Here is a 25,158-nt window from a genome sequence, read left to right as displayed (position 1 = left end):
TACAGGTCTTAAACACGATGAACTTTAGTACAGCCTTTACCCAGCAATGGGGACAGCTCAAAAAGTCTTCTGTGAAAGACCGAGTGGAAGTTACGAATGTTGCATTGGCATTATTATTTGTTACATTCTGTAACATGAAATCAAATATTTTATAACGTACAGTGTTATTTAAAAATGTTTTCAACAAAATACAAAGCCAGAAGAGAAATCCGTGGGTACTTTGCTTATGTTTTGTTTTTTTTTACCCAGCATAGAGTAGGTTTCCTGATGCTTTGGGTTTCCTTTCCTTCACTAAATGAGTTTGCCCAGAGGGTTTTGAATACAAAGACTGATGTGTTCAGCTCTTCAAAGACAGATTGTTTCAGTCTGGGACAAAAACACACACGTTAAATATGTACGTAAAAACTGGTTTGTGCAGATTACATGCATTAAGCTAATGTTTTTAAAGAGAAAGAATTTTGGTGTGTGTCCCTGGAGAAATGCTGTGATCACAAGGAAAAAAAATGGCAGTGTAGCAAAGATCAGGCATAAGAAGTATCTTGTGTAATTTAGATTTGTGTGGCCTAAGTCAACAGGGAAGCTTACTAAAGCAAGGAATGTAATTTCCCATTTATTATGCAGGATTGCTGCGCTCTTACCAATTATTAAAAAAATAATAATTTTTGATTTTTAGGCTCTTTTTGGTCACATCAACAGTATGTCATAACAGTCCAGTCCATTTTTTGGTTAAGACGATTTTCCAACCAGCATGTACTGCATCAGAAGGTCAGTACCTAAACGCTGTTTCCATTAAATTTTGATGATCATTATCCTGTTCAGACTTGATAATAAAATCAGTGAGTAATTTTGACTGTCAGTCAGTGGTGGCTCGTGATTTTCTAAGAAGTCTGTACTCACAAAACCATTGCTTTAATGGGCTACTGACATTTCGATCCCCTGGAAATTTCAGTGAAAAGTTCTTGCAATACAGATGTTTAAAAACAGGGAGTTTATTTCTTAAACTGAAATCTAGTGCCTTAAATACTCGGTTGGTTAGGCTGTGCTGGTTTCAAGAGACTGGATGTGACAGTACATTCTTGTATGAACAGCTTAATGCAGTCTTTCAGTCTAAATGCTTGAAGTGACAAAAGAGAAGGTAATTCGCACTGAGTGGGTGAATCCACAATGAGTTTGCATGATAATATTTCCGTACTAGCAAATTATTTACTAAATAATAAGAAAAACTAAGAGTATTTTTTTCTGTATTTTATTTGGCCTCTGGTGTTGTTACTTAAAATGCCTCTCTGTAAGAGCAAGTGTCCAGGTTTTTGGCTGGTGTTAAACTATGACAGCAAGTATTTAAAATCATACTTTGCTGCTATTTTTCAAGTGTTAGGAATATGAGATGTGCAGATTTCTTGCACAGCTTTTTATATTTTTCACGGTATTACCTTTATGTGTTTCCAAACAGTTTTAACATGTCACAGATGGATTTTGAAAGGTTTGTTGTGGGCATTTTCTTTGTATAAAGTACCCAAGGAAGTTAGTTCCTTCCTGTGTAACCCATGCATAAATCCTAATGTCAGTTCTCTTTAGCTGTTCTATTTCACTGCAGTATCTGTTTTGTTATGCTTGTTCACCAACATAATTAGTTTAGGGTATCAGGCAGCACAGAACTTCTTGAAGCTGGTATTTTTATACCACATAGATAGTCTTACACTTAACTTTGAACGTATAGTAATGGTGCATATACGTTTGCTGTGTGTAACAAAGAAAGAGATGACCGATACTCTGTATCACAGAAAAAAAAAACAAACCGTATTCAGCTGCTTGCTGCTTTGTTTTTTCCCCCTTTTCTGTGTTTAAGTTTACAATACCACCTTGATGCTTTACTCTGCTGCAGTGTTTTACATCAGTCTGCCTTGGAATGCTTGAAGCAGACATTGGAAAGTTTTCCTTTTAAGCCAGAAGTTAAAGTTTAATCTGTAAGAAACAACTCAGTTCTCCTTAATTATGATTATCTGTGTGGAAAGTCTGTTAGTGTCATGGTTTAAGCCCAGCCAGCAACCCAGAACCATGCAGTAGAAAAAGTGGGCAATTTATGCACGGATCTCTTGTTCATTGGATCTGTAGAATCCTGCTCTTTTGAGAATTGCATTACTTCTACAGGCTTTAAAAAAAGAAATAGCTCTTTAAGCTACTGGATCCTGAGATCACTTAAAGGATTAGAATATGATTTTTAGAACTACCAGTTGCTGAAGATACCTTGAAGAGTTCAGAGGTTTCATGGCATTTTCTACTGTGTTGTATATATTCGTAAAAGCCGTTTATAGCACTTTATTCCTGCATAACAGTATTTTCAAGGAGAACTCGCTTTTGAGACACTTGCTGTTCTTTTAAACCAAAGAAGGTCCAGCAGGTATCTTCACTACTTCTCAAAGCTGTCTTTAAAGCAGCACTTTGAATCATTAGCAGCATATATTTTTAATACCAAACCAGTGGATTGTGTATGTTGTACAAAATATTAAAAGGTGCTACTAGAGGAAAAGGATTGTTTTTTGTTCTCCTATTGCGTATTTACAAGAACCATTAAATACTTGGTTAACAGATCCAAGGCAAAAATTGCAACAAGACCTCAGATGTCTTTAATCTAAAGGGAAGTGTTTGTGCTCTGTGATGGGGTGAGAGCTTGGGAGAGGCAGAAGGCTTCATTGGGGTTTCTAATCTGTGTGCTCTGCCCTGTGAAAGGGAAGAAAATAGATCCTGGATTACAGGAGTGTTACCAAAACCTGGGTTGAAGTTAGTAAATAAGCAAATTAACATTTGAACTGCTCAAGTAAAGAGTTTACAATTTACCATTACAGTGTCTTTTCTAGGTCTTGCTCTTCTTACTGTCTTTAAGTTTAAAGGAAATGGACAAACAAGACATTAGCACAATCTTGTTCATAAGCCAGAGCTTTAGCATTGAAAGTACTTTTCAGTAAGGTTCCTTTTAACCTTTTTGCATCTTTGTATAGTGGGGACCAAACCTGCCCAGCCCAATGGGTGGAAAACCATTCTATGACTGCTTCCTGATGTACGTTACCTGTTAAACCCTGACAACATCCACAGTAGCTACTAAAGAAATCCTACTTTCACCCCCAACCCAGGGTTCTGGCAGCCTTCTCCTGGACTTCTGCACAGCTCTAACTTCAGCCATCGGGAGCAGGATGAGAGAAGAAGAGCAGACAAGTGCTTTCTTGTCATCATAAATATCTTTATTGTGAAAAATGCCATAAAATAATTCCCACAGTTCTAGAAAAAACAGTTCTTGCTTTTTAGAATCATGATTTGATATAAAGACATTTCATCATTTGAAACATTTGATATATCTCTGGCTAGTTTTACTTCTTCTTACACCATAAACCCACTACTTTGAGATTTGCTGGGGGGGGGAATTATTCTTCCATCTATTTTGTTATTTTATGGATAAAAGCATGGATTACAGAGCAGACAAACAGTATCTTCCAATAAGGCACTTTTAAATACAGCTAACCTGCCAGGCAGTTTCCAGCCAAGGTCCTACAAGTCACAGCCCTAAAGAGAAGAGTAATTCCTGTTCCAAACACTGGCCTGAAAACTGAAACTATGACAAGCTTAAATTAAAATAATAAAAGTTTCAGCTGACATTTTCTGCATGTCTCAAGGTTCAGCTCTTAAGTTTATAATTCACTTTAAGCCTGGTTTAATACTGATTTATTACTACATCAGTATTAAGCATTTAGCAAGCTTCTCACCTCCCCCTCCTCCCCCTTCACTGTAAAACAAGTTGGAAACAAAAGCTTACTAAAAATGGAAGAGAGAATTCAACAGAGACAGTTTGCATCTACACAAAGGCCAAATATTGTAATGATTCTTCATGCACACCTCAGGGTTTACAAGCTACTGCGACATCTATTTCAATGTTCAGTTACTGAACATTATTGCACTACAGACACCCACAAATAAATAAAAAGGCAAATTCTGCTCCCCAGTGCATCACCTGCACCATTAACACTCAGCATGGCACCAGCACTTTGCTTTCTGAAGTCACATCAGGAAACAGATCGCCATGTCTGGAGACCCTGGAAACACAGAGGCTTTCTTTTGCACACAAATTCTGTCTCCCTGTATTTACAGCAGTCCCTCAGAGCTACAAGCCAGCATCTGCTCCCTGAAGAGCAGCACCCAAGCAGTAACACTGCTTCTCAGTGGTAACTTTAATAACAGAGTGCCTTACACACCAGTGCTGGGTTTCGGTTTGTTTTTATGACACTGTCTTCCACAGAAGAAATCTATAAGCAGCACAGCCATCTTCCTTCTTCTACTGACTACATTCAAGCTTACCCCCCCCCCCCTTAATATGTAGTTTTCCCTTTTCCATTCATTCTAAGAAACAAATGTAATGCTTTATGTTCCTGCTGCTTGCAGTGCTCACAACTGCCTGCTGCCTTAGAGAAACAAAGCCGCACCACTCTGGTGTCAGCACTTTGTCCTGATCCTTTACATATGAGGGACCATCTTAACCCATTCCTATAGAATAAAACAGAAAACAAGAAAAAAAATATCCAGGAAATTTCTCAGCTTAAGGTTTTAAAATGGGATGACAACAAAAAGGCTGCACGAAGGCAGACCTTTAAGAGTAGGTTTATCATTCCAAGCACTTTCCTAGTGCATAAGCAGAGCTGCCTGCAGCGTTTCTTGTTACCTCCTGAAACCAAACAACACTCCTGCATGTACAAACATGACATGCCTCTCACTCTGGTCATTCAGTCACAGAACAGCTTGGGTTGGAAGCACTTTAAAGCTCATCCAGTTCCAACCTCCCTGATGTAGGCAGGGACACCTTCCACTAGACCAGGTTGCTCCAAGCCCCATCCAACCTGGCCTTGAGCCCTGCCAGGGGGATGGGGCAGCCACAGCTTCTCTGGGCAACCTGTGCCAGTGCCTCACCACCGTCACAGTGAGGAGTTTCTTCCTAATGTCTAATCTGAATCTCCCCACTCTCAGCTTAAAGCCGTACCCCCGTGTTCTGTCCCTCTGTGCCTTTTTACAAAGTCCCTCTCCAGATTTCTTGTGGGCCACTTTCAGTAGTAGAAGGCTGCTCTAAGGTCTCCCTGGAGCCTTAATACTAATTTAAACCAGCCCATTCTGTAGCGGACAAGGCAATACAAGAGTTTATATGGGGGAACAGCTGACACATAAACACCTACCACCAGCAACGCCCAGAGCAGCACCAGCTACTCAGCCCACAGGGACCAGTGCTGACAAAAGCCTGGAACAGCCACTCCTGGTGGAAGCTGCCAACCTGATTTTTACCTGCTGTGAGCCAGAAGCACACACACAGAGGCTGCCACCAGGGCCCACAGCTTATTTGTTGTGCATCAAGTTCCTACATCTGAGCCTTGGAGGTCCCACGAGAACCACAGCAGCCTACAACAGTGGGATCAGCGTCCTACAGTTTAAACAAGAATCCTTCAGACAGGTCAAAAGCAGAAGTCCAATTTCTAGAAATCCATTCAGCCTGGAAAACAGCCAGCACTGGCGTTCAACAGGCTGCTGGGCGGTTTTGTACCATGGACTGCTGGAAATCAGCGCGTGCGCTCTTCGGCGTGAAGATAAATTTCTGCTGAACAAACACTGACCTTTAAATGGCTGTTGAAAGGTATTTTAGGACATCACACGGCCTCACAATTACATTTGTAAAAATACCGAGGCGGGAGGCAAGGGCTTACGCTTCAACAGCAACTCCCATTAAAGTAAAAAAAAAAGCAGCTTTGAGACCGAAGGCCTTATGTGCCAACATCATTTGTTTTACTGAGACTCATGCTTTCAAACACGAGCTGAAGTGAAAGAAGGCTCCATCAGCTGACTACTGTTCTCCAGTTAAAATCCAATCAAAACAACACTGATCAACTGCAATTCTTGCATTCTGAAAGCATGACTGCTGCTGCAACTCTGTTACAGAGGATGACTGCCCCGTAGCCTCTCAGATGACATTCACACATTTCCGTCAGTCACCCTAAACCAGTATAGCTACATGCACCTTGAAAAAATAAATCAGACTCTTGGCTAATGGGAAGTGAATCCCTCCTTTTGCACACAATTGCTTTTGCAGCACTGTGGCTGTTAACAAAATGACTTCGGTTTCACATAGTATTAACTCATCGTGCCAGCACCCAGCAGAACTAAAGTCATGTTACAGGGTAAGGCTGGAATGAATACCCTATTCCTGCTCCCCTCACCACCTGTATAGGCTCTGAGTTGATGTACAGAGAAGTAACAGATTGCTACACAGTCAGGGAAACATCACATCAAATTGTCTGGTCAGATCTCAAGCAGGTGCTTTGATAAAGTGCAAACTACTCAAACATGAAACCAAAACATCTCAAATCACATCCCAAAAAGGTCTTTAAAAACATATCACATCTATATTTTTACTTTCCTATTTGACAACTACCGCCAGGGCAATGACCCCAATTTATTCCAGGTTAGTGACTGAAGTGAGCAGACATTTTCAAACACAATTACTTACAAGCAATCTTCTCTGAGGGCAGTTATTGGGACTCATTTCATACACAGCCTCTCCACGCCACCTATGGCACTGATGACAGTAATACAGGAGTAGGTGGTCCCCATGGGTTCCTTTTAAGAATACTGAGAGAGGGATCATTCTGCCCAGCACAACTAACGGTTTGTTAACGTAGAGACTATTGTAACTACCTTTTCCATGTTTATTAGGCCCCAATCCAGAAAAATATTTACATGCATTTTTACTTTTAAGCATATACTTGAGTCCTAAATTTATGTTTAAGTGTTGTCCTAAGTAGCCTCTTACTGTTTTTTCCATCCATAGGAATCAATGTGTCTTATATAACCACAACAAATAGACAGGCAATAACAACCCCCCCAGTAATAAACCAAACTGGTATGAGCTTGGCAAGTTCATCACAAAGCAAAGCCTCTGAAACCTAAAAGAAAGAAGGAACTTTCTTCCAGTGCAGTAAGACTCTGGGTTACGGACAACATCAGAAATTAAGATTTTGGGGTCTTGAACTGAGAGACTTTTATTTTTCACCGAATTAAGTAAAAAACAGCAGCAGCCACCGGAAACAGTCTTGGCTCTAACTGAAGTGAAATTTGAATGTAAACGGTCCTCCTCCTGATCCAAAGGGGTTGAATCCTTGCCATGTGTTCCAGTTCCTGTGGAAGGGGTTTCCCCCACCCTGCTGACTCTCTGCATCCAGTGGGTCCTCTCCCGCATCAAATTTCCGCCGCATTTCTAGAGGAAACAAAGCCAAGGTGGAATCACAACACAGTAGCTAGGGCAAGAACACCAACCATCTCTGATGGCTGATAACTGATACAGACACAGACATCCCCCTTGCCCCAGCCAGGGAGCTGCAATTAACACTTATATTGGCAGCATCTGTAGAACCTAATTACTCTGAGTTTTTCCAAGCTGTCCAGGACACTGGCAGAGAAGAGATTAACTCCATGAACACACTGCATGAAAAACTTCAAACAAGTCATTTGGTTTAAAGCAAGGCAAGACAGTACCTGGCTGTCCCACAGGGCAGGTATGAATTTCAACAGGAACAGGACAGCTGCACTACCCCAACAAATAACTGGGGTATTTTGTCCTTGATAAGTTGTGTTCAAGGCCAGGTTGGACAGGGCTTTCAGAAACCTGGTCTAATAAAACGTGTCCCTGCCTGTGGCAATGGGGGCAGAACTCTATGATCTTTAAGGTCCCTTCCAACTCAAACCATTGTATGGAGTCTATGAACTCCAGAGTTAATCAATCTTGCAAATCTCTGCAAAATGATACCCTAAAGAGACTTTAGTTTACAGTCACTGAAACACAGTAGTTCATTCCAGCTTTACATCTGACTTCATGCAACAGATTGGATGCAAGTATTACTGCACCGTCTTCTTAAGATGGGTAAGAGGAGAAAGAAAAGGGGAAGCTGCAATGCTTATGACTTACACTTGCTGAATTTTACATTACTGTAGAAATGTAATTAAAAAAAAAGTTATAAGAACATTCATTACCTGGGTCAGTGAGGACTTCTTTAGCAGCTGCTATATCAATGAATTTTTTCTCTGCTTTCTTCTTTTCTTCCTCACTCTGGAAATTATCAGGGTGCCACTGCGATGCCAGCTTTCTGTAAGCTTTTATTATCTCCTGCTTTCGAGCATTCCTGGATGGATAAAATCGTAACTTTAAATTCTCTAGTTGTCACGTGCACATTAAAATAAACCTCTAGATTCACTAAACACTGAGACAGTAACTAAGGGCATCAGGAAAATGATGAGGTGCTCGTCAGCCTTCTGGAGTGGCACTGAAGATTCTTTACACAAAAAACCAGAAGAAGCAGGCTGCAACTTTAAACAAAGATTACTTACTCTTTCCTTCACCACCCATTTACTTTCTTTGGAGAGATGCTACTGCCAGCTACCCTGCAGAATACAGTTCCCAGTCTGAAGAACTTACAATTGGTAACAAAAAATACAGAGTAGAGATCAAATTAGTTCACAACTGGAAAGATGAGCAATACTAGTTCAGAACTAGACATCTGCTCAGTTCTTGTTAGAAAGAAGTCGTTGGTTTCTCAAGGTTACTGGCATAAGTATTCTAGATACCTTTCAGTTACTCCTTTCAAACCCTTCCCGTCTGTCACACTACTTGCCACAGTTTCATTTTTTGTTGCTTTCAGTATTTCTCTCCAGTCTTCATTTCATCACCAATTCATTCACCTGACCCTTCGTCTATACTAAGAGTTTCTTCACAAGGGACCTATTTCCTTTCTTCCCAATGTTGTTTTCTTATTCTGTCCAACAGGAACTACAAACAAATGCTACTTTTAAGCTAAACTGCTACAGGAGGAAAATGAATGTAGTAACATACAGGAACACTCAGCAGAACAAATTCAAATGATCAGCCCTAGATGTACTGGTTTAATAACCAACTTTCATATTATCATATTACTATCTCACCTTTTTACTCCTAATATTTTATAGTAATCCCTCTTCTGTGATTGCTTCAGCATCTTCTGGGCACGTTCCAGCCCCTCCCGAATCTGCTGATCATTTTCACTATTGGCTTGGGCAGTCTCGTAGTCTTTAATAGCTTTAGTAAAAAAAGTAAATAAAAGAAAGATTACACAACTCTTTTACACACTTCAATTTAAAGAACTCAACCACTCATCAAAACTGAGGGTGTGCTATTTCCATGTGTAAACAGCAGAGCTTTTAATTCAACTTTCCATGTTTTGGGGTGGGGGTTTTACATAACTTTGAGTAGAGGAGAATAATTTTTCACATATAAATTAGGCATTTTTCTTCCTCTGGGTTCACACTTTTTGGGAAGGAAGAAGGGAGGTTACTAGTAGTGCGTCAGAACACTCTCTAGAAGCTACAACAGTCACATGGATGAATGCAATGAGCATCTAGGACAGGGATGAAAAAGAAGTCAAGAAGGAAATTTCAGGAGTTGTTATCTGAAGAGCCCACTGCACAGTGTTAGTCCCACACTGCTGCTCAAGTGAAGATGCATAACAAGTAATATTATACTAATATTCCTTCTTCTCCCTGTTCACCTCAATCAAGAGGATAAAAAGCCTCTTCCTCTCTAATGGCGATAAAGATGGATTTCAGATTACAAGGAGGTTCATACTGTTAGTGCAAGACAAATATTTGCCTTTTATGCCTCTGCATAACAGGCAGGCAGTTATGTTTTAAGGTTGGGGTTTTCCCCAAAGGCATGCTCTCGCATTTATTTCAAGAAGTGGCATTTCTCAGGAATGAAAGCAAGAGGTACTGTAACGTATGCACGAATTTTTAAGACATTTCAGGTCAACACATTAAGTAAACTATATTACTACTGTAAGTGGCAACTGAATGCTTAAGACACCAAGTTGACAAATTCTTTGATATCAAGACTTATCAAGGGAAGCAACTGTTTTTAAGTCTTTAATGAAACTGCTCTTCTTTCACTGTTCTAATCTTCAAAGTCTCATTTGCAGATCCTAGGTTTCCCCAGTTAGACAAAGTACTTGCAACAGATTATTTCCAAGCAGATGCTATTTCTCAGCAGGTGTTACATTTGTTTTTCACTGTTTCTGAGCAAGACAGCAGGAAGTGCTAATGAATTTGTATTACCCAGACATCTGATACCACTGCAATCTTGCTTTGGTTACCGAAAAAAACACACCACAAAACCACAACACAATAATCCAAAAAGTATTTCCAGTGCCCCAATAGCTTCATGTGCTATTACAAACAAAACAATTTCTATTCATTTTCACATCACTGGACACTGTCATTTGCTGCTTCAAAAAGCATTTTGGCTTCTGCTGATATTTGTAATCATTTGTCCAGTCATTAAAAAAACCCCAACAAACAGGAGCGTACACTAATGCGTGTGCCCAACATATGCTGTCAAAACTGATAAAAAGAATGAAAATGCAGGGATTTCATCATGCTGCTTTACCACTCCAATGATTTTAAGCACCAGAATGCTTAATCTGCTTCATGTAATAATGGGAGGTCCCACCACAATGTCTGCCAAATGCAGATCAGATTGCTCAACATCATTGAGCATCACATCGTCTACAGCAGACACCGCTGCTGGAAACCAAGCTGCTCAGGGTCAAGGATTCGCAATGACAGTACAAGACTGACTCCTTTATTTAAAGGCTGCAAGCATTAAGCACAGAGGAAGGCATGGTTTTCAGTGCTGCACACTGCAGATGGAATGCACCCAGCACACCTGATGGCAAGTACATTTTGCATTCTCCCAGTTGGAAGACACTTCAGTTTTGATGGTACTCTCCAGTGTAGGAATTTTCTCCTTTCAGAGAGCTAATGCTCTCCCCACCTGAGGGGTGAGGGCTAGAAGCAGGTGGAAGCAGGATAACAAGCTTCCTGACCACCAGCAGTTTGCTATGAAAACATGAGAAATATTCCTATTTCGTATCAAATGAGCTATCAGTTCTGCTCAGTCCCTATTTCTAAATGTACTAGTCCCTCACATACCTTACAAGAATCACTGACTTGCTGTTTCAGTGAGCATCCTTTCTTCCTTTCATCCTGCCCCATGTATCCCACGACACAAAAGGAACTACCAGTTACCAGTACCAGTTCTAATACAAATACTTTAGTCAAATCTAACTCTCTTTCCTTCAATACAGGAGTTTTCACAATCTCTCAAACAGTAAGCACATCATATCTCTAAATACCTTAGCTGGCTTTCCTATCTTGCCTACCAACTCTAAAACAGTGACCAAGAGTCCCATTATTCCACATGCAGAGTTCATTTACTATCAAACACCAGTAACTGCAGACAACCTATGTCCATGTCAACCATTAGAGGAATGCCTGAACCAGTTACAGTTGTACTGAAATAGGAACTCTTTCCTCTGCAGCAGTAGGGTAGGGAAGAGGGGGAAAAGAAAAAGGTGGAGTTTTTAATTCTTTCACAAAACTCATGCTGTATACTTGAGACAGACTCCTGTACTTACGAGGTAAGCCAGAAACTGAGTCATTACACATCTGTCTCTGTAGACAAGCCCTGGATCCCATGTGATTATAAAGTAATTAAACCCATTTGATGGGAATCAGAACTCAGCAATACATACTGAAATGCATCTTGAAGATGTAACAATAATAGCCTTCAAAGTTCTGAATTACAAGTAATTCAAATTTTTCTGGCTTTAAAACAGGAAAATGGATGCCTCTAGCTTGAAGTTTTCTGGAGAGGAGAATCAGTTTCCCCTTTAAATATAAGGCAATTTTAATTGCTCTACTGTTCTCTACAACAGAGAGAAATCAGCCATCATTTTTACAGCAGTTAAAGCTTAAGGATAAATGGAGGCACCTTTAGGCAGACTAACATTAATGGGCTATAATAGTGTTTATGGAGGCTCTGCTGGAAGGCAGAGTGTAACTACAATCATCTCACTACTGTCAAGGGCAGAAGAAAGGCAGACGATATGCTAAACCGTGGGGATTTAGGTGAGCACGGCTCCACTCTAGCGTGGTTGTCCACTTAGAACCAGGCCAGGCCAAGCCAGCAGGCTCCAGCCAAGGAAATAAGCTGTCCCAAATCCTAGGTGTGTCCCCTCCATGTTTCCTTACATCCCATAATAGGTAGGCATTTGCTCCATCGTAAGACCAAGCTGCATTTGTGCACCTCATTACAAAGCTTCCCCCCCCCCTTCCAGTTTGCAAGTGTTGCCAGATTCTCTCACCCTAGAGGAACGAGAAACAGATGAGGATTTAACTGAAGATAATGTTAGAAAGACCCAAACTGAGATTCATCAATTTCAAGAAAACAAACAGATCAATTCCATCCATTAGTAAAAAGCAAAACGTACATCAAAGAGGACTCACAGCAGGGCCTGTTTGGCCTGCCCATCTGCACCCTCCTCTAAGCTGAAGATACATACATCTTGAAGGGAGGAAACAACCTTAAATTTCCTTTGGGTTCTCCTTTTGCTGATACTCCTTCCTTTTACACCAAAAACCTCTGCACAAGCTTATCTTGTAGATCTGTATTCTGTACCTTAAACTCTTGTTTGGGTTTTGAGGGGCTTTTTTATTCATTTGTACATGTACTTTTCCCAGCACTCACTGAATATACTTCCACTGTTCTGAAGTACAGAAAAAGACTGGGAAATGCCTAAAGGGGACCTTATCACTGTGAAATCTTCCTGAGTCTTACTTTTAGGCTGACACTGCAGTTCTAATCAACAGAGGGAAAACCATTAGCCTAAGAGAAAAAGGATTTTTCTGCATACTTTGGGTATGTTGGGGGTTTTTTAAGCAACCCCCCTTTGTACATCAGTTCTCTGAATTATGCTTTCACCATTTTTCTTATAGCGGGAAAGAAGGCTTGCCAGTCTCAGCAAAGGGGGACTAGGTCACTTCAGATGTACAAAGTCTACAGGCCTGATGAAAAGGACTGTCTGAAACCACACCAGTCCTCTTTATATGGTGTTTTGATTTGAGCAAGGAGGCCTAATATGAGAACAAAATGGGTATCTCGTATTTGAAGCAAGCTTCAGGAGGTGAGCAATATCATCTCTCCTTAATTTATCAAAAAAAGGCAAAAAAAATAAATCTGCGTGCTATAAATGAGAACAGCTGCCTCATGAATGTTTAAATCAGAAAGACTTTTTTTTCAGTTGTAAAGCAAAAGATCCACTACCAGAATACAGAACAGAAAAATTGCTCTGTAAGTACTAAAAATCATGGAACTACTTTTCTGTAGATTTAAAGCCTACAAGTCCTCTCTTTCATTACATTTGACTGAAACAGCCCAATGCTTCAAGAACTGCTGCATGACTGAGCTCAGGGGCTGAACAGCCAGACTGTCCAAATTTCCCTCTTAAGCCTCGTTTCTTGTGGAAATGAGATTCACTAAATTAGATTTTGAAGATTTTTTTTTTAATAGCACATTAGCACTCAAAGAAGCCAGGTAACAACATAATGATGGCACTTACTACTCAGTCCCTACTTCCTGAGGCTGCAGATGGGACCATGTAACAATATGCATTTTACGGAAACCCTGCATGGAAAATTCAGCCTAAGGAGTGGCATCAGTTTACTGCTCTTAACAGCACTAGAGACCCATAGAGGTGAAGCAATGGCTATCATCTTCCTCTGCCCTCAGTACATGCTAGGGGGTGGAATGGCGTTTCATGCTGCCACATGAAGACATTAAAATAGAGTTACTAAAACGGATTTATATCACCCTAACTGTAATTACCTTTTATTTTTAAACAGTTGTCTGACACTGCTGATTAAATAAAATGCGTTTAAGTAAGCTAAGTAAGCTGCAGTCCCATAAAACATCCTGAACATAGCCCACTGTTGTAAAGACAACTGCACTGTAAATGGAACAAGTACATTCCACTTATACTCATCAAGACAAAATTACCAGCAGGTATTTTTGTGAAATCTGCAACTACCAGTGCTGATTAGGGATAACAACATAGTATAGAATCAAAGCGCATGTTAAAAAACAGGCAAAAGGCTGACTGTGTTTTAAATGCACACAAAAAAGTTATGTGCAAACAGCATACAACTGTACCTTCTTCATAAAGGTCTTCCAGCAGATAAGCTTCTGCTCTGTCTTTCAGAGCATTCACATTGGTTGACTCCAGCTGCAAAACTTCTGTACAAACTTTTATGGCTTCTGTAGCCTGCTGGTTCTAGGGAGGAGAAAGTACAACAGAAGTCATATAGTGCTGTGGCTTGTTTATTTTTGTGGTGTTTGCTTTAAAGAAGTTTACAGACAGATATAACCAGTATTACCTTTGACAAGCAGTGGCAGATCCTTTCTTTGGCACGAGTAGCATAAATTGGGACATCTGGCTCAGTTTTCATTACAGCCTCATACTTACTGATAGCATCCTGATACCTGTTTAAACCAAAATAAGCATAACGTCATGATATGCAGTAACAATTTCATCGTGTGATGTATTTACAAGTTTCAAAATTCACAGACTTTTACATCCTTATAGAAATGTACCTTAACTTTAGTAGTTTTAAAGGTGTGGTGTGAGACAACAGTATGAAAAAACCTTTCAGCCACTTCAATTACATCCCCATTCCCTTTTCTGTGCTATGAGACAGAAGAGCAGGGACTATGCCTGGCACAATTTTGCAGAAGGTAAAAACTACCCCTCACTGTGCACAGACAACAGTCTCTAGATTTGCCTCCTGTCCAACACACCACTCTGTACTTGGAGAAAAGCATTTCCCTCCCTGATACACAAGATGGCTAAAACTGGAGTCTTGCTGTGAGCACTGTATTGCTTGCATTTCTTGGTACAAAAAGACAAGTCCTTTATGGCAGCTTGGATCAGATGGTTGTTTTCTCCCTTCCTCCTTCTCACAAGTCACACAGTAAAAGGTATTTTTGCTGTGAAGGTTTCAAAAATGCTTAAGTTCCATGGTTTGAGTAAGAAATTGGTTAGAACATTCACCTAAAAATGCAAGCATGTGACTGAACCCATGGGTTGCTACAACCTAGGAGAAATTCAAGCCCAAAGAACACTCCCTGAAAATGTGCTGATACTTGATTAAATAGAAGACTGAAGTGAAAAGACTCCAAACAGATTGCTAACTTAATAAAATTGTCTTCAGTAGTGCTAATTCACATTCCTATACTTCATTTTGAAAAGCCACCTTGACAATGTTTAATCACGTATTAGGGGTCCTTAGATTACAGTTGGATGTTGTGTGCTTGGTAACACACAAAACTGAAAGAAGAATACAGAGGCATTGTCTATCATTTAGTAGAGTGCATTAAAGAAGCCCATTAGTCAGATCCATTTTTGCTGGCAAGGGACTGTAGAATTACTAGGTGGGTTTAATCTAAAAATATGGGCTTTTAATCACAGAATAGTTGAAGTTGGAAGGGACTTCTGGAGGTCATCTGGTCCAACCCCCCTGCTAAAACAGGGCCACCTAAAGCAAGCTGCCATATCCAGACCTGATATCCATATCCAAGACCATATCCAGATGCATTCTGAGTATCTCCAAAGCAGGGAGACTCCACAACCTCTCTAGGTAACCTGCACCAGTGAAAACAAGGGGGTACTGGGAAGCATTTCCTTATGTTCAAATGGAGTTTCCCGTTTCCCCTTGCATCCACTGCCCTGGTCCCATCACTGGGCACTACTGAAAGGTTGCTGCACCCTCTGCATCCTCCTTTCAGGTGTTTATATACATTGATGAGACCACCCTGTAGAAGAGAATGCTCACAGGGAACAGTCAAAGCTATTTCAGCCTTTCCTCAAAGGGACAGAGATGCTCCAGTCCCTCCATCATCTCAGTGGCACTTTGCTGGACTTCCTCACTCCGCAGTTTCATCTCTCTTGTACTGGAAAGCACAGCACTCAGGTGTGGCCACATCAGTGCCAAGAAACAATATATGAGAGCTGACAGGTATCATCCCTATCTCAGTCTTACTACTTTCTCTACAAAGAAGCTAACCACGCAAAGAGAAGACAGTGGCATTCAGAAGGAATGCGAACAGAATTGTCACTATGCAAGTCAATATTTATCTTGATAGTAATTTGAGCGCTATGCTCTGTTATCCACTTTGTCAGATGCAAAAAGCATCACTTAACTCCTCAATCAATAGTAAGTTGGCACCTCAGCAGTGGCTGGTTTTCCTCTTTGTTTTTAATATAGCAGTGAACACTTACCTGCCTTCTCGGATGAATTCCTCTGCTGACTCAATCTGCTTATTGAGTTTCTTTACTTGTTTATACAGAGAGAAGCACTGCTTGTGATCTTGGTCCAGTTTCAGACACTCCCGGACTTCACTGTTCCCAAGGAGACAGGAATGGAAAATAAAAACAAAAACCGAAACAGAAGACATCACCACACATAATGAAATTTCATCTAGAGGTGCAATGTAACATCTATAAGCTGTCCAGAACAGTTATGACTTTTACACTATCTCTCCCTTCATTAAAAAATGAATTTAAAGTGAAACAAAAAAGACTTCCAGAACATACAAGAATATTTGTCTGGTTTGGGGTATAATTATTTTGTACTGCCAAATAGACAGAGACTGACGAGTGTTACACTAATAACTGACTAAACAGCGGAAGAAAAATATACCCTGGGAATGAAATTAATAGTCATCAGGTATCAGATGCAATAGGTTGTGATTTTCTTGTATATTTAACTCGGCTGTATTGCAATACCCATGTAGAAGTATATTTTATACTGCCTGAAACAGATGAAGTTCAGCTAAGACCCATTCTTTTGATGAAATCTCAGCCAAACCTGAGCCTGACTTTTCACCGCAAAGACTGTTTAATCAGACTCTGATTAGGGCAGATACCTCTTAAAATAGGCCAAAGTCTTAAAACCCTCCAGAATGCAATCATATGAAAGAACAGAAGTTTTGTACCATATAGAGTCATCATAGCACAACCAAGGTGTTATTTTTAGAAGGAGATCACAAAATCTCATTTTCTTCCTAAGCACACACAAAACCACCTATTATTTGAAAATCATTAAGCCTGTAAAGGTAAACGGAAGAAACTAAGGGAAGGACACAATTCATTAGCCAGCAAGTCCAAGAGCTATACAACTCTCATACTGTATCTTATGATGCAAGAAATAGAAAAGTGCCAGAGAAGAATAAAGGAGAGGCTTATTCCTTTACACTGATACTACTCTATTCTTCAGCAGCTCTCTCAATTGCACTTGTAAAAACTTTTTGATTAAGTTATTAACAGAGTGTGCTCATGTGTGGATTTCAGGGAGTGGGTGGGAAAAGAAATCTTACTAAAGAGATTCTGTAGTAGAAACCATATTGGAAGGAGTTTGGAGATGAAGGTAGAGCATCTGAAGTGATGAGCTGCACAGAAACCACTCATGTGCAAAAAGGATTATATCATTTGTCCAGCTAGGCATAAAGTTAAGAGTCTAGATTGGGCAAGTGCAGTAATCTGCAGGACTGACTAGGAATGTATGGGAATAACACCTTAAGTGAAAATGAATAAAAAGGTAGGGTGTTGTCAAAAAGTACTCCAATACTGGACACTGCCCATAAGAATGAAAGATTGGCAGCTCTGGATCCCCAGCTTCTTACACTTGGATGCTTCTGGACTTTTTCTTTGTTTATAAGTTTGTAATCCTTTGTTTCTACTCTTCAAAATAAAAACCTAGCCTAGCCCTAAGACCTAATGCATACATTTTTTGTTTCCACTGTAAACTTCAGCTGGATAAAGTCTGAAGGTTAAAAAAAAAAAAAAAAAAAAAAAGAGCTTCACCAAAGCAAGTTTAGAGATGGAGAAAAGCAGTAAAGTAAGCAACTCTGACAGACTTGCGCTATGGCTTCCACTTAGGTAAGCACCTAAGTGCTTAGGTAAGACCACTGATGGCTGGTCTGCCAAGAATAAACATGGTGTCTTCACTTGCGACTCTTAGCTTCTGGAAAAGAGCTTCCTTTATCAGATCTAAGACAGAGGTGCTACTCCATCCAAAAACCAGACAACATAGATATTTCATGGTTTATCATGACCTATATCATCATACTGTGTCTCAATTATAACAGTTACAGCAAACAGGAAAATTACCTGAGTGACAATTCATGGTCCCCCAATTGATAATATATTCTGCTGATTTTATAGAAGGCTTCAGTGTTATCATTCTTTAACTTGGCAGCAGCTTTCAAGTCACTAATGGCTTTGCTTGGTTCTCCTTCCTTTATATAACACTCAGCTCGAAGTTCCCGTAGCTCTGCATCCCAAACACAAACCTTGAGAAATCAAAATTAAAGCTTGTTTTTGGTCTGTAACACTTCACTTCTTTTCCTCCCCAGCAAAAGAAAAACCCCATTTAATTTCACTTTGCCACCTGCAATAGCATAAGGTTCAAGCTGCATGCAGAGCACATGAAATTAGCATCTCTGCTTCCTGCTGGATGCTGTGATGCACCTGCCCACATAGAAAACAAAGGCCTGAAAAATTTGTAAGTGATTCAATGAGCTCATGCAGGGAGATGAATTAAATCTGTTGGCACTGCTTAAACTGGGACAGTCTGTTGAGCCTCCAGTGAAGGATATCAGAATCATAACTTCTTACATCTTCCCAAAAGACTCAGGGTAATGAACAGCAAGGACCAAGCTGTCAGATGTCCTCTAGAAAGAAATCTGAGGGCATGATTCAGCCACACAAGATTTGATCTTAGTATCCATATTTTAAAAGATAAATATACAGAAGTAATAATGTCACAATATAGCAAGAATAATTACTTAAAAGGAAATGCTAATCATAATTTGTCCTAGTGAGAATTTATTCTGGGTCTTATCATTTGTTTGTAAGCCATCCTTTTAGAGAACAAGGCTTTTATGCTTTTCCACATTCCCTCCCCATAAACAAACTCCCACCCTTTGGCAGTTTCTTCTGCAAAAGCCATAATGCTGCAAATTCCAAATCTGTGTTAATTTGCATGTGAAGAGTTGAAGCAGTTAACAGTCTTCTAATATATGTATCTACATGACACACAAAATGCCCACGATGAATTATCTACACTTATATGATCAGCCTACCTATACTGATTAAGATTCAATACACACAGATACCTACGGAACAAGCTGTAAACCAGAGAGCTGTTTACATTTCTAACTTTATGTTTTTAGTCTTTTGTTACTTCATTCACTCAAGACAAAACCTGCCTGCATACAGGCAGTGAAAAATCTAGATGACAAACCTACACCTTCTATATTTGGCAAAACTTTAGTGGTTTGAGAAGAATTTACATCCCAGCTTCCCCAAGAACACCAAACTGAAAAAAACAGAAAAGTATGATCAAGGAAATTATCTGCAACATAAGACTGGCTGAAGTTCTCCCTTTAACCCAAACTAAAACCTATTATTTTGACTTTCTGCAGGTAGTGGTCAGCATTCGCTACTCTCCAACTTCATTATGGACTCACAGTGCTCAGCAAAACTGGGCCAGTTACACCAAGTGTTTTCATATCAGTGAAAAAGTTATTAAACAAAAATACACAGATGTCAGACAGGAGCTCATACTTCCCTTTCACAGTACCATTATACTTCACACTTACTGCCAAGATTTCATCAAGAAGAGAAATAGCGGCTTCATAATCCTCTTGCTGGTAGGCAGATAATGCTTGTGAATGCAGGCGCTGTAGCTCATCAGATTTTGTCAGCTGAGTCTGGGCTTCTTTTTCCTCATTATTGCTAGGACTGGATTTGAGCTGCAAGCATTAAGAAGGAGAGAGACTGAAATGCTTGTTCAAGGATGTCTTTTTGTCTCATAAATAATCATATCACAGAGAACTGACTAAAGCTGCCAATAAAGCCAAATCAGTTTTAAAATTCCACTGGAAATGTTTCCAACTCCAAACTTCAGAAAAAAGACAGGCATTTTTAGCTTCAATACAAGTTGTAGAAAGTGAGACAAATCCAGTTCCTCCTGCCACGGTGCCTGATTGCTTACCATTGGACACATCATACATAAGTTAGTCCCCCCCATCACCACGGGAAGTCTCATGGATCTCTCAACTGTAGTCTAGCTAATTCATCTCTCTACAGTTATCATACACTTCATTCCTCAGCATCAGCAGAAACATCCACATAGTATAATCACATACCGGACATTAAGCACAATATGTATTCATAAATTCGTGACAGAAATAACTGTAACATGTCTCAGACAGCATTACTGTAAAGCTGTTTCTTCCATTTTCCCCATAAAAAGTGGCTACAGCAGTAAGTTAAGATGCACACATGGAGGAAAGGCTCAACACTGGGATCAGCTAGGAATCTACGCCTTTTGCTTCATACGTAGCTGTAAACAAGCCTGAAGTTTTCTTCTACAGACTCCCATTTCTCAAGCCCCCCTCTCTGAGTAAGTAGGTGTTATATTGCATTTGCCTTCATTTGTTTAGGGAGCTCTGTATTTTCAGAGAAAATTTTGAAAATCCCAAAACCTCACAGGCACCTCCGCTACCACTCAGAAGACCCAGGGCCACAAGGATGACTGGGGTCTGGAGCATCTCTCTTACAAGAAGAGACTGCATGAACTGGGCCTGGTTAGTCTAGAGAAGACTGAGATGGGATCTTATTAATGCATATAAGTATCTCAAAGGTGGATGCCAGGAAGATAGTGTCAGACTCTTCAGTGGTGCCCGATGACAGGACAAGGAGCAGTGGCCACAAACTAATATGTGAGAAGTTTCACCTCAACATGAGGAAGAACTTCTTTATGCTGAGGGTGGCAGAGCACTGAAACAGGCTGCCCAGAAGGGTTGTGGAGTCTCCCTTTCTGGAGACATTCAAAACCTACCTGGATGCATTCCTGTGTGACCTGCTCTAGGTGGCCCTGCCTTGGCAGGGGGGTTCAATCACATGATCTCCAGGGGTCCCTTCCAACCCTAATGACTCTGATTCTGTAAAGACAGATATGGGCCAGGAAGAATCTGTCATTCCCTTGTGAAGCCAGGAATTTATTTGTAAGATTAGCCTGGATACGGCACTGGCTCCATACTTGTTGCCAATCAGAATGACTATCAAAGTTTTAAAAAGGACAGACCACCAGGACTTGAATTTTTATTATTATTTTGTTTGCTCTAAAAAAAATTTGCACTACCATTTCTTTTTTTTTTTTTTTTTAAACAAAATGTTAACTAAAGTTACTGGGTCCTCAAAATCAACCCCTACTTTTTCTTTCCTCCTTTATCTCGAAGTGGTCTGTTCCCTTTTTCTCATCAGTAAGTTCTTCAAACACTCAGATTTTGTGCTTCAAGGTAACGCAATTCTCAATGTAATCTACATGTAATGTAATTCAAAATCAGCCTTCAGAACACCTTAACAAAATTCCCCTTGGTTCTAACACTGAAGGATATGAAAGGAAAAAGCCTAAACACCACATTAAAAGCATGCACAAGTCCCACCTCTACCTTAGATTCATTTTAGGCCTGTCTGAACCTTACGCAGTTGGGTTTTATTTTACTCTGGCAAAAATCAAGTTGTACTTGGACATGAAAATCATCATTTATCCCCTACACCATCTTGCAGCACAAGGAAAGGAATGGGATCAAAGATTTTTCTACTTTGTAGGCTAATTCCCAATATAAGTCTCACAAAGCTTTTCTTCTGGTTACAGCAGAAACTCTGCCTATAAACCCCTGATGCTGTGCATCCTGCTTCTCCCCCAGATCTGGAGTTTGTAGCAGAGGCAAATTTCTGCCCCTGTAATTTTAAAGTTCCAAAGCTACAAAGCTCTCTGAAGTTCTGAACTCTTTAGTTCCAGCTGACGTGCTTAATTTCTCTCTATTTCTCAGCATTTTCCTCTCTTAAAAATAAAGAGCTTTTGCTATGGACAAGCCTTATGCTTCCGTTTAAGCTTATCTCACAGTAACACTGCACTCAGACACACCGTATGTTTCTTGTTACTTATCTGGAGAAAAATGTCAGTGGAGTATGAAAAGCAACTCTGCAACCACACAGACAATCCCAACAGTAATAACAACCATTTGAGTGAAACATCCTAGATAATTTTGGGTAGTACAAATCATCCAGGTAAAGAAATAAATTTCTCAAGCTATCATTTAAACTAAAGCCATCAAGTGTTTGTGTGCTACAGTATGATGAAAATATACACTCAGAAACTTATTAGGTAATTAGTGCATTGCTATGATGGTTTAATCAGTAATGTTAAATAAAGCTTTTCATTCAGCTCCTAGGAAAAGGCTGAAAACATGATGTAGTTACTTAATACTCTCATTTTGGTTTGCTTTCCTCCCTTCCCCTCCTCCCCCTATGTTTTTGCCCTGTGATCAGAGGACTGTCATTATTTCAAATAACTGAAACGTGATTCATTATTTCTGCATTTCCTGTGGAGCAGTAAGCTTGGGGGTGACAACTCAGAACAACTGCTTACACTAAGTATGCTAGAAAGGAACACAGTATCAAAGGAGCAAGAAAGGAGCAAAGTATTATAAAACACCCTTCAGCTGAATTTAATACAGGTCTAAGGCAAACCTAATGCTCCTCTACATGCTTCATTAGTGGCCTCAAGGCACAAAGTCAGAAGCTATGCTCTGCTCAGTTCTGCTGGACAAGCAGACTGCTACTGGTGAGTGTATTCTCAGTACATGCTTTGCTGTCTGATGTTTACTACATTCGGATTAGAACTGTAAATTAGTTGCCATTTAAATTGCAGTAGAGCTAGCCATCTGTTAACAGCAGCTTTCATTTCCTACTGACACCCGGCACCCCAAACCTCCACTCAATTCCTGTACAGAAAATAAAAGACCAGGATACAGGAATAGCTTTGTTACTATAAATAATTCTCTATCACAGATTTACTACTATGGGTGCTGCTTTGTTTTATAGCCTAGTCTCAATACAGGGAAAAAACCCACCCTAGATTAAGCAAAACCCCCACTCCCCTTCTTCCCCCCATTTTCCCCTCCCCCCAGTAAACAAGATTAAAGGGAACAAAATCATCCTCCTCTCTCAACTAAGTTGAGCTTTAAAGCATTCACACATGTATCTATCTTTTTCCCTGTTACTCTCAGTGAGGAAGCTAGCTTCTTCTAGAACTTTATCTCAAGGTACAAAACTTTACAACATTACCTTACTGCACCTAGGACAGTCGAAAAAAAGGTATTAGTAGTTCACTTCATGAAACCCAGCATCTTCTTGGCATACAGAAAGCGTTTAGATCATTTCTACTCTAAGTAGGCAGCCTTGGAATGGCTGTGTTGCATTTGCAGTCAAACATCAAGTATTCAAAAGTTTTCTGATGGGAAAAGCATTTTAACAAGGTAAACAATCCATGCTGGTTTTCAATAGGCAACATCATGACACACACACACACACCCCCCCCCCAAACTGCCATATTTCACTGCATTTCACAACTCCATCAATATGACCTTCCTAACTACACACAGAAGAAACAACAACCACACACAAAGCAACATAAAAAAATAAGAATGCACCACTACTTCAGAAAAATTTGTTAGTAGCAGGGCATCCAAACTTTATCAGCAGTGACAAAACACTGAAGTGAGGCCAATGTTAAAACTACATAGGACCATTTGTGTCTTGTGTGTTGGAGGATGCTCAGGTTGTCCAGAGAAGCTGTGGATGCCCCATCCCTGGCAGTGCTCAAGGCCAGGCTGGATAGGGCCTTGAGCAACCTGATCTAGTGGAAGGGGACCCTGCCCATGGCGGAGGGATTGGAACTGGACGATCTTTAAGGTCCCTTCCAACCTAAACCACTCTGTGATTCTATAAACAGAGCAAGTACCTCCTGCAATCAAATTTAGTATGAACTCTTTGCTTCAGGATCTTTTCTCAGAAGCATAGCAAAGGGTTAAAAGACATTCCTACGCTAATTCACCAGTTTAACAATCTGTCATGCTATCCATCTACATAGTACTACATCTTTCTTTGCAATGGCTCATTAACAATACAGGAAGAAGTTGGGCACTTAGCACAGGAATTCTAAGGAAGAAGCAGTTACAACCACCTTAAGAAAAAACACCAACAAAGAACTCTAAATCCATACTCAGAACACAGATTAAAAATATACAAACAATTCACCAGTAACATTTGAGTATCTTAGTATATATTATAAAGACATTATCAATTTGAAAAAAAACTCATAAATACTGTAGTTAAAATCAAGTTATTGTTAAAAATAAATGTTACAGATACACTGTTTCTAGAGTGGCCCAGTGCCACTAATGTAGGCATACATCTACACATTCTAAGGCTGTTTTATTTTCTTCCTTCTTAAATGTGTAAATACACAAGCAATGAAAATTGCTTTGGCTTGTGAAAAACATTCAGGGGAACTGAAGAAACCTCCACTGTTTGTGTTATCTAAAATTAAGACATCCACATGCTCAAGAACAAAGGAAAACTGCATTGGCAGAGCAATGTATTAGGTAACACTACTGTGATGTTAGGCAGATGGAAAAAAAGCAAGGAAATACCTTGTAGTCTTTACCTAGAAAGCTACAGATGATCACAGTACCGCAGAGGAATGTATTTGGAAGTCTAATGTTACTTTGATCTGGTTACTACAGCTTCAAATACCCAACCCAAGATTCCCTAGTAACTTACTCAAATGAGATTAACTTAAAGTGGCATAAGATGGTCTCCTCCACCTACATCCAAAAATAATACTATTACATATAGCAACCAACCACAGAAAACTATTATCCACAACAGCTGAGGACTTCTCTACAAGACAATTTGCAGACGTACAGTGCACAGTCACTTGGTCTTGGCTGACATCTAGTGGAGCTGGAAGTAGCACCTTCAGTTTCCAGCTTTTTAAATGGTTATGTTTCCAAAGGAGACAGAACTGCATATTTAGGGCACCTAAATTTAGAGTATTTATTGCAACAAACTGCAACTGTAAGCATTATAGTTACTCTCAAAAACATGAAGATTAACTTAAAAGAAATATGACAACTTGGTCCTTTCCACACTTTCCAATAGACTAGGCAGAATTTTTGTTCTATTTTTGTGTTGAATTCAGCAATTCAAATGCTTAGCATTTTCTCTAGCACACAAGCAGGGTCACAGACATTATAAGGCATATACAAAGGGCTTCCAGGACTTGCATTGCTTTTGTCAC

General features: G+C 39.9%; 2 protein-coding genes across 5 annotated transcripts in view; one reads left to right on the top strand and one right to left on the bottom strand.

Moving 5' to 3' along the window:
* UGGT2 (UDP-glucose glycoprotein glucosyltransferase 2) overlaps window positions 1-856 on the top strand; it is an 86,351-nt gene extending 85,495 nt beyond the window's left edge. For all 4 annotated transcript variants that reach the window (XM_062624600.1, XM_062624604.1, XM_062624602.1 and 1 more), the window contains one exon: window positions 6-856. In XM_062624600.1, coding sequence (XP_062480584.1) covers window positions 6-28 — 23 coding nt within the window. In that variant the 3' untranslated portion in view covers window positions 29-856. The remainder of the gene's footprint in view (window positions 1-5) is intronic.
* Window positions 857-7,038: 6,182 nt separating this feature from the next.
* Window positions 7,039-25,158, bottom strand: part of DNAJC3 (DnaJ heat shock protein family (Hsp40) member C3) — a 32,233-nt gene continuing 14,113 nt past the window's right edge. Inside the window, exons 5-12 of the mRNA XM_062624611.1 lie at window positions 19,604-19,756; window positions 18,111-18,292; window positions 16,221-16,340; window positions 14,320-14,425; window positions 14,096-14,216; window positions 8,998-9,130; window positions 8,053-8,201; window positions 7,039-7,279 (exon numbers count right to left, since the gene is read on the bottom strand). Coding sequence (XP_062480595.1) covers window positions 7,122-7,279; window positions 8,053-8,201; window positions 8,998-9,130; window positions 14,096-14,216; window positions 14,320-14,425; window positions 16,221-16,340; window positions 18,111-18,292; window positions 19,604-19,756 — 1,122 coding nt within the window. The 3' untranslated portion in view covers window positions 7,039-7,121. The remainder of the gene's footprint in view (window positions 7,280-8,052; window positions 8,202-8,997; window positions 9,131-14,095; window positions 14,217-14,319; window positions 14,426-16,220; window positions 16,341-18,110; window positions 18,293-19,603; window positions 19,757-25,158) is intronic.

The sequence above is a fragment of the Pezoporus occidentalis genome, unplaced genomic scaffold (genome assembly GCF_034315485.1).
Source record: "Pezoporus occidentalis ecotype Australia unplaced genomic scaffold, CSIRO_AGI_Poc_V1 ctg27, whole genome shotgun sequence".
Taxonomy (NCBI): Eukaryota; Metazoa; Chordata; class Aves; order Psittaciformes; family Psittacidae; genus Pezoporus; species Pezoporus occidentalis.
This window is presented reverse-complemented; position numbering and strand designations above follow the sequence as displayed.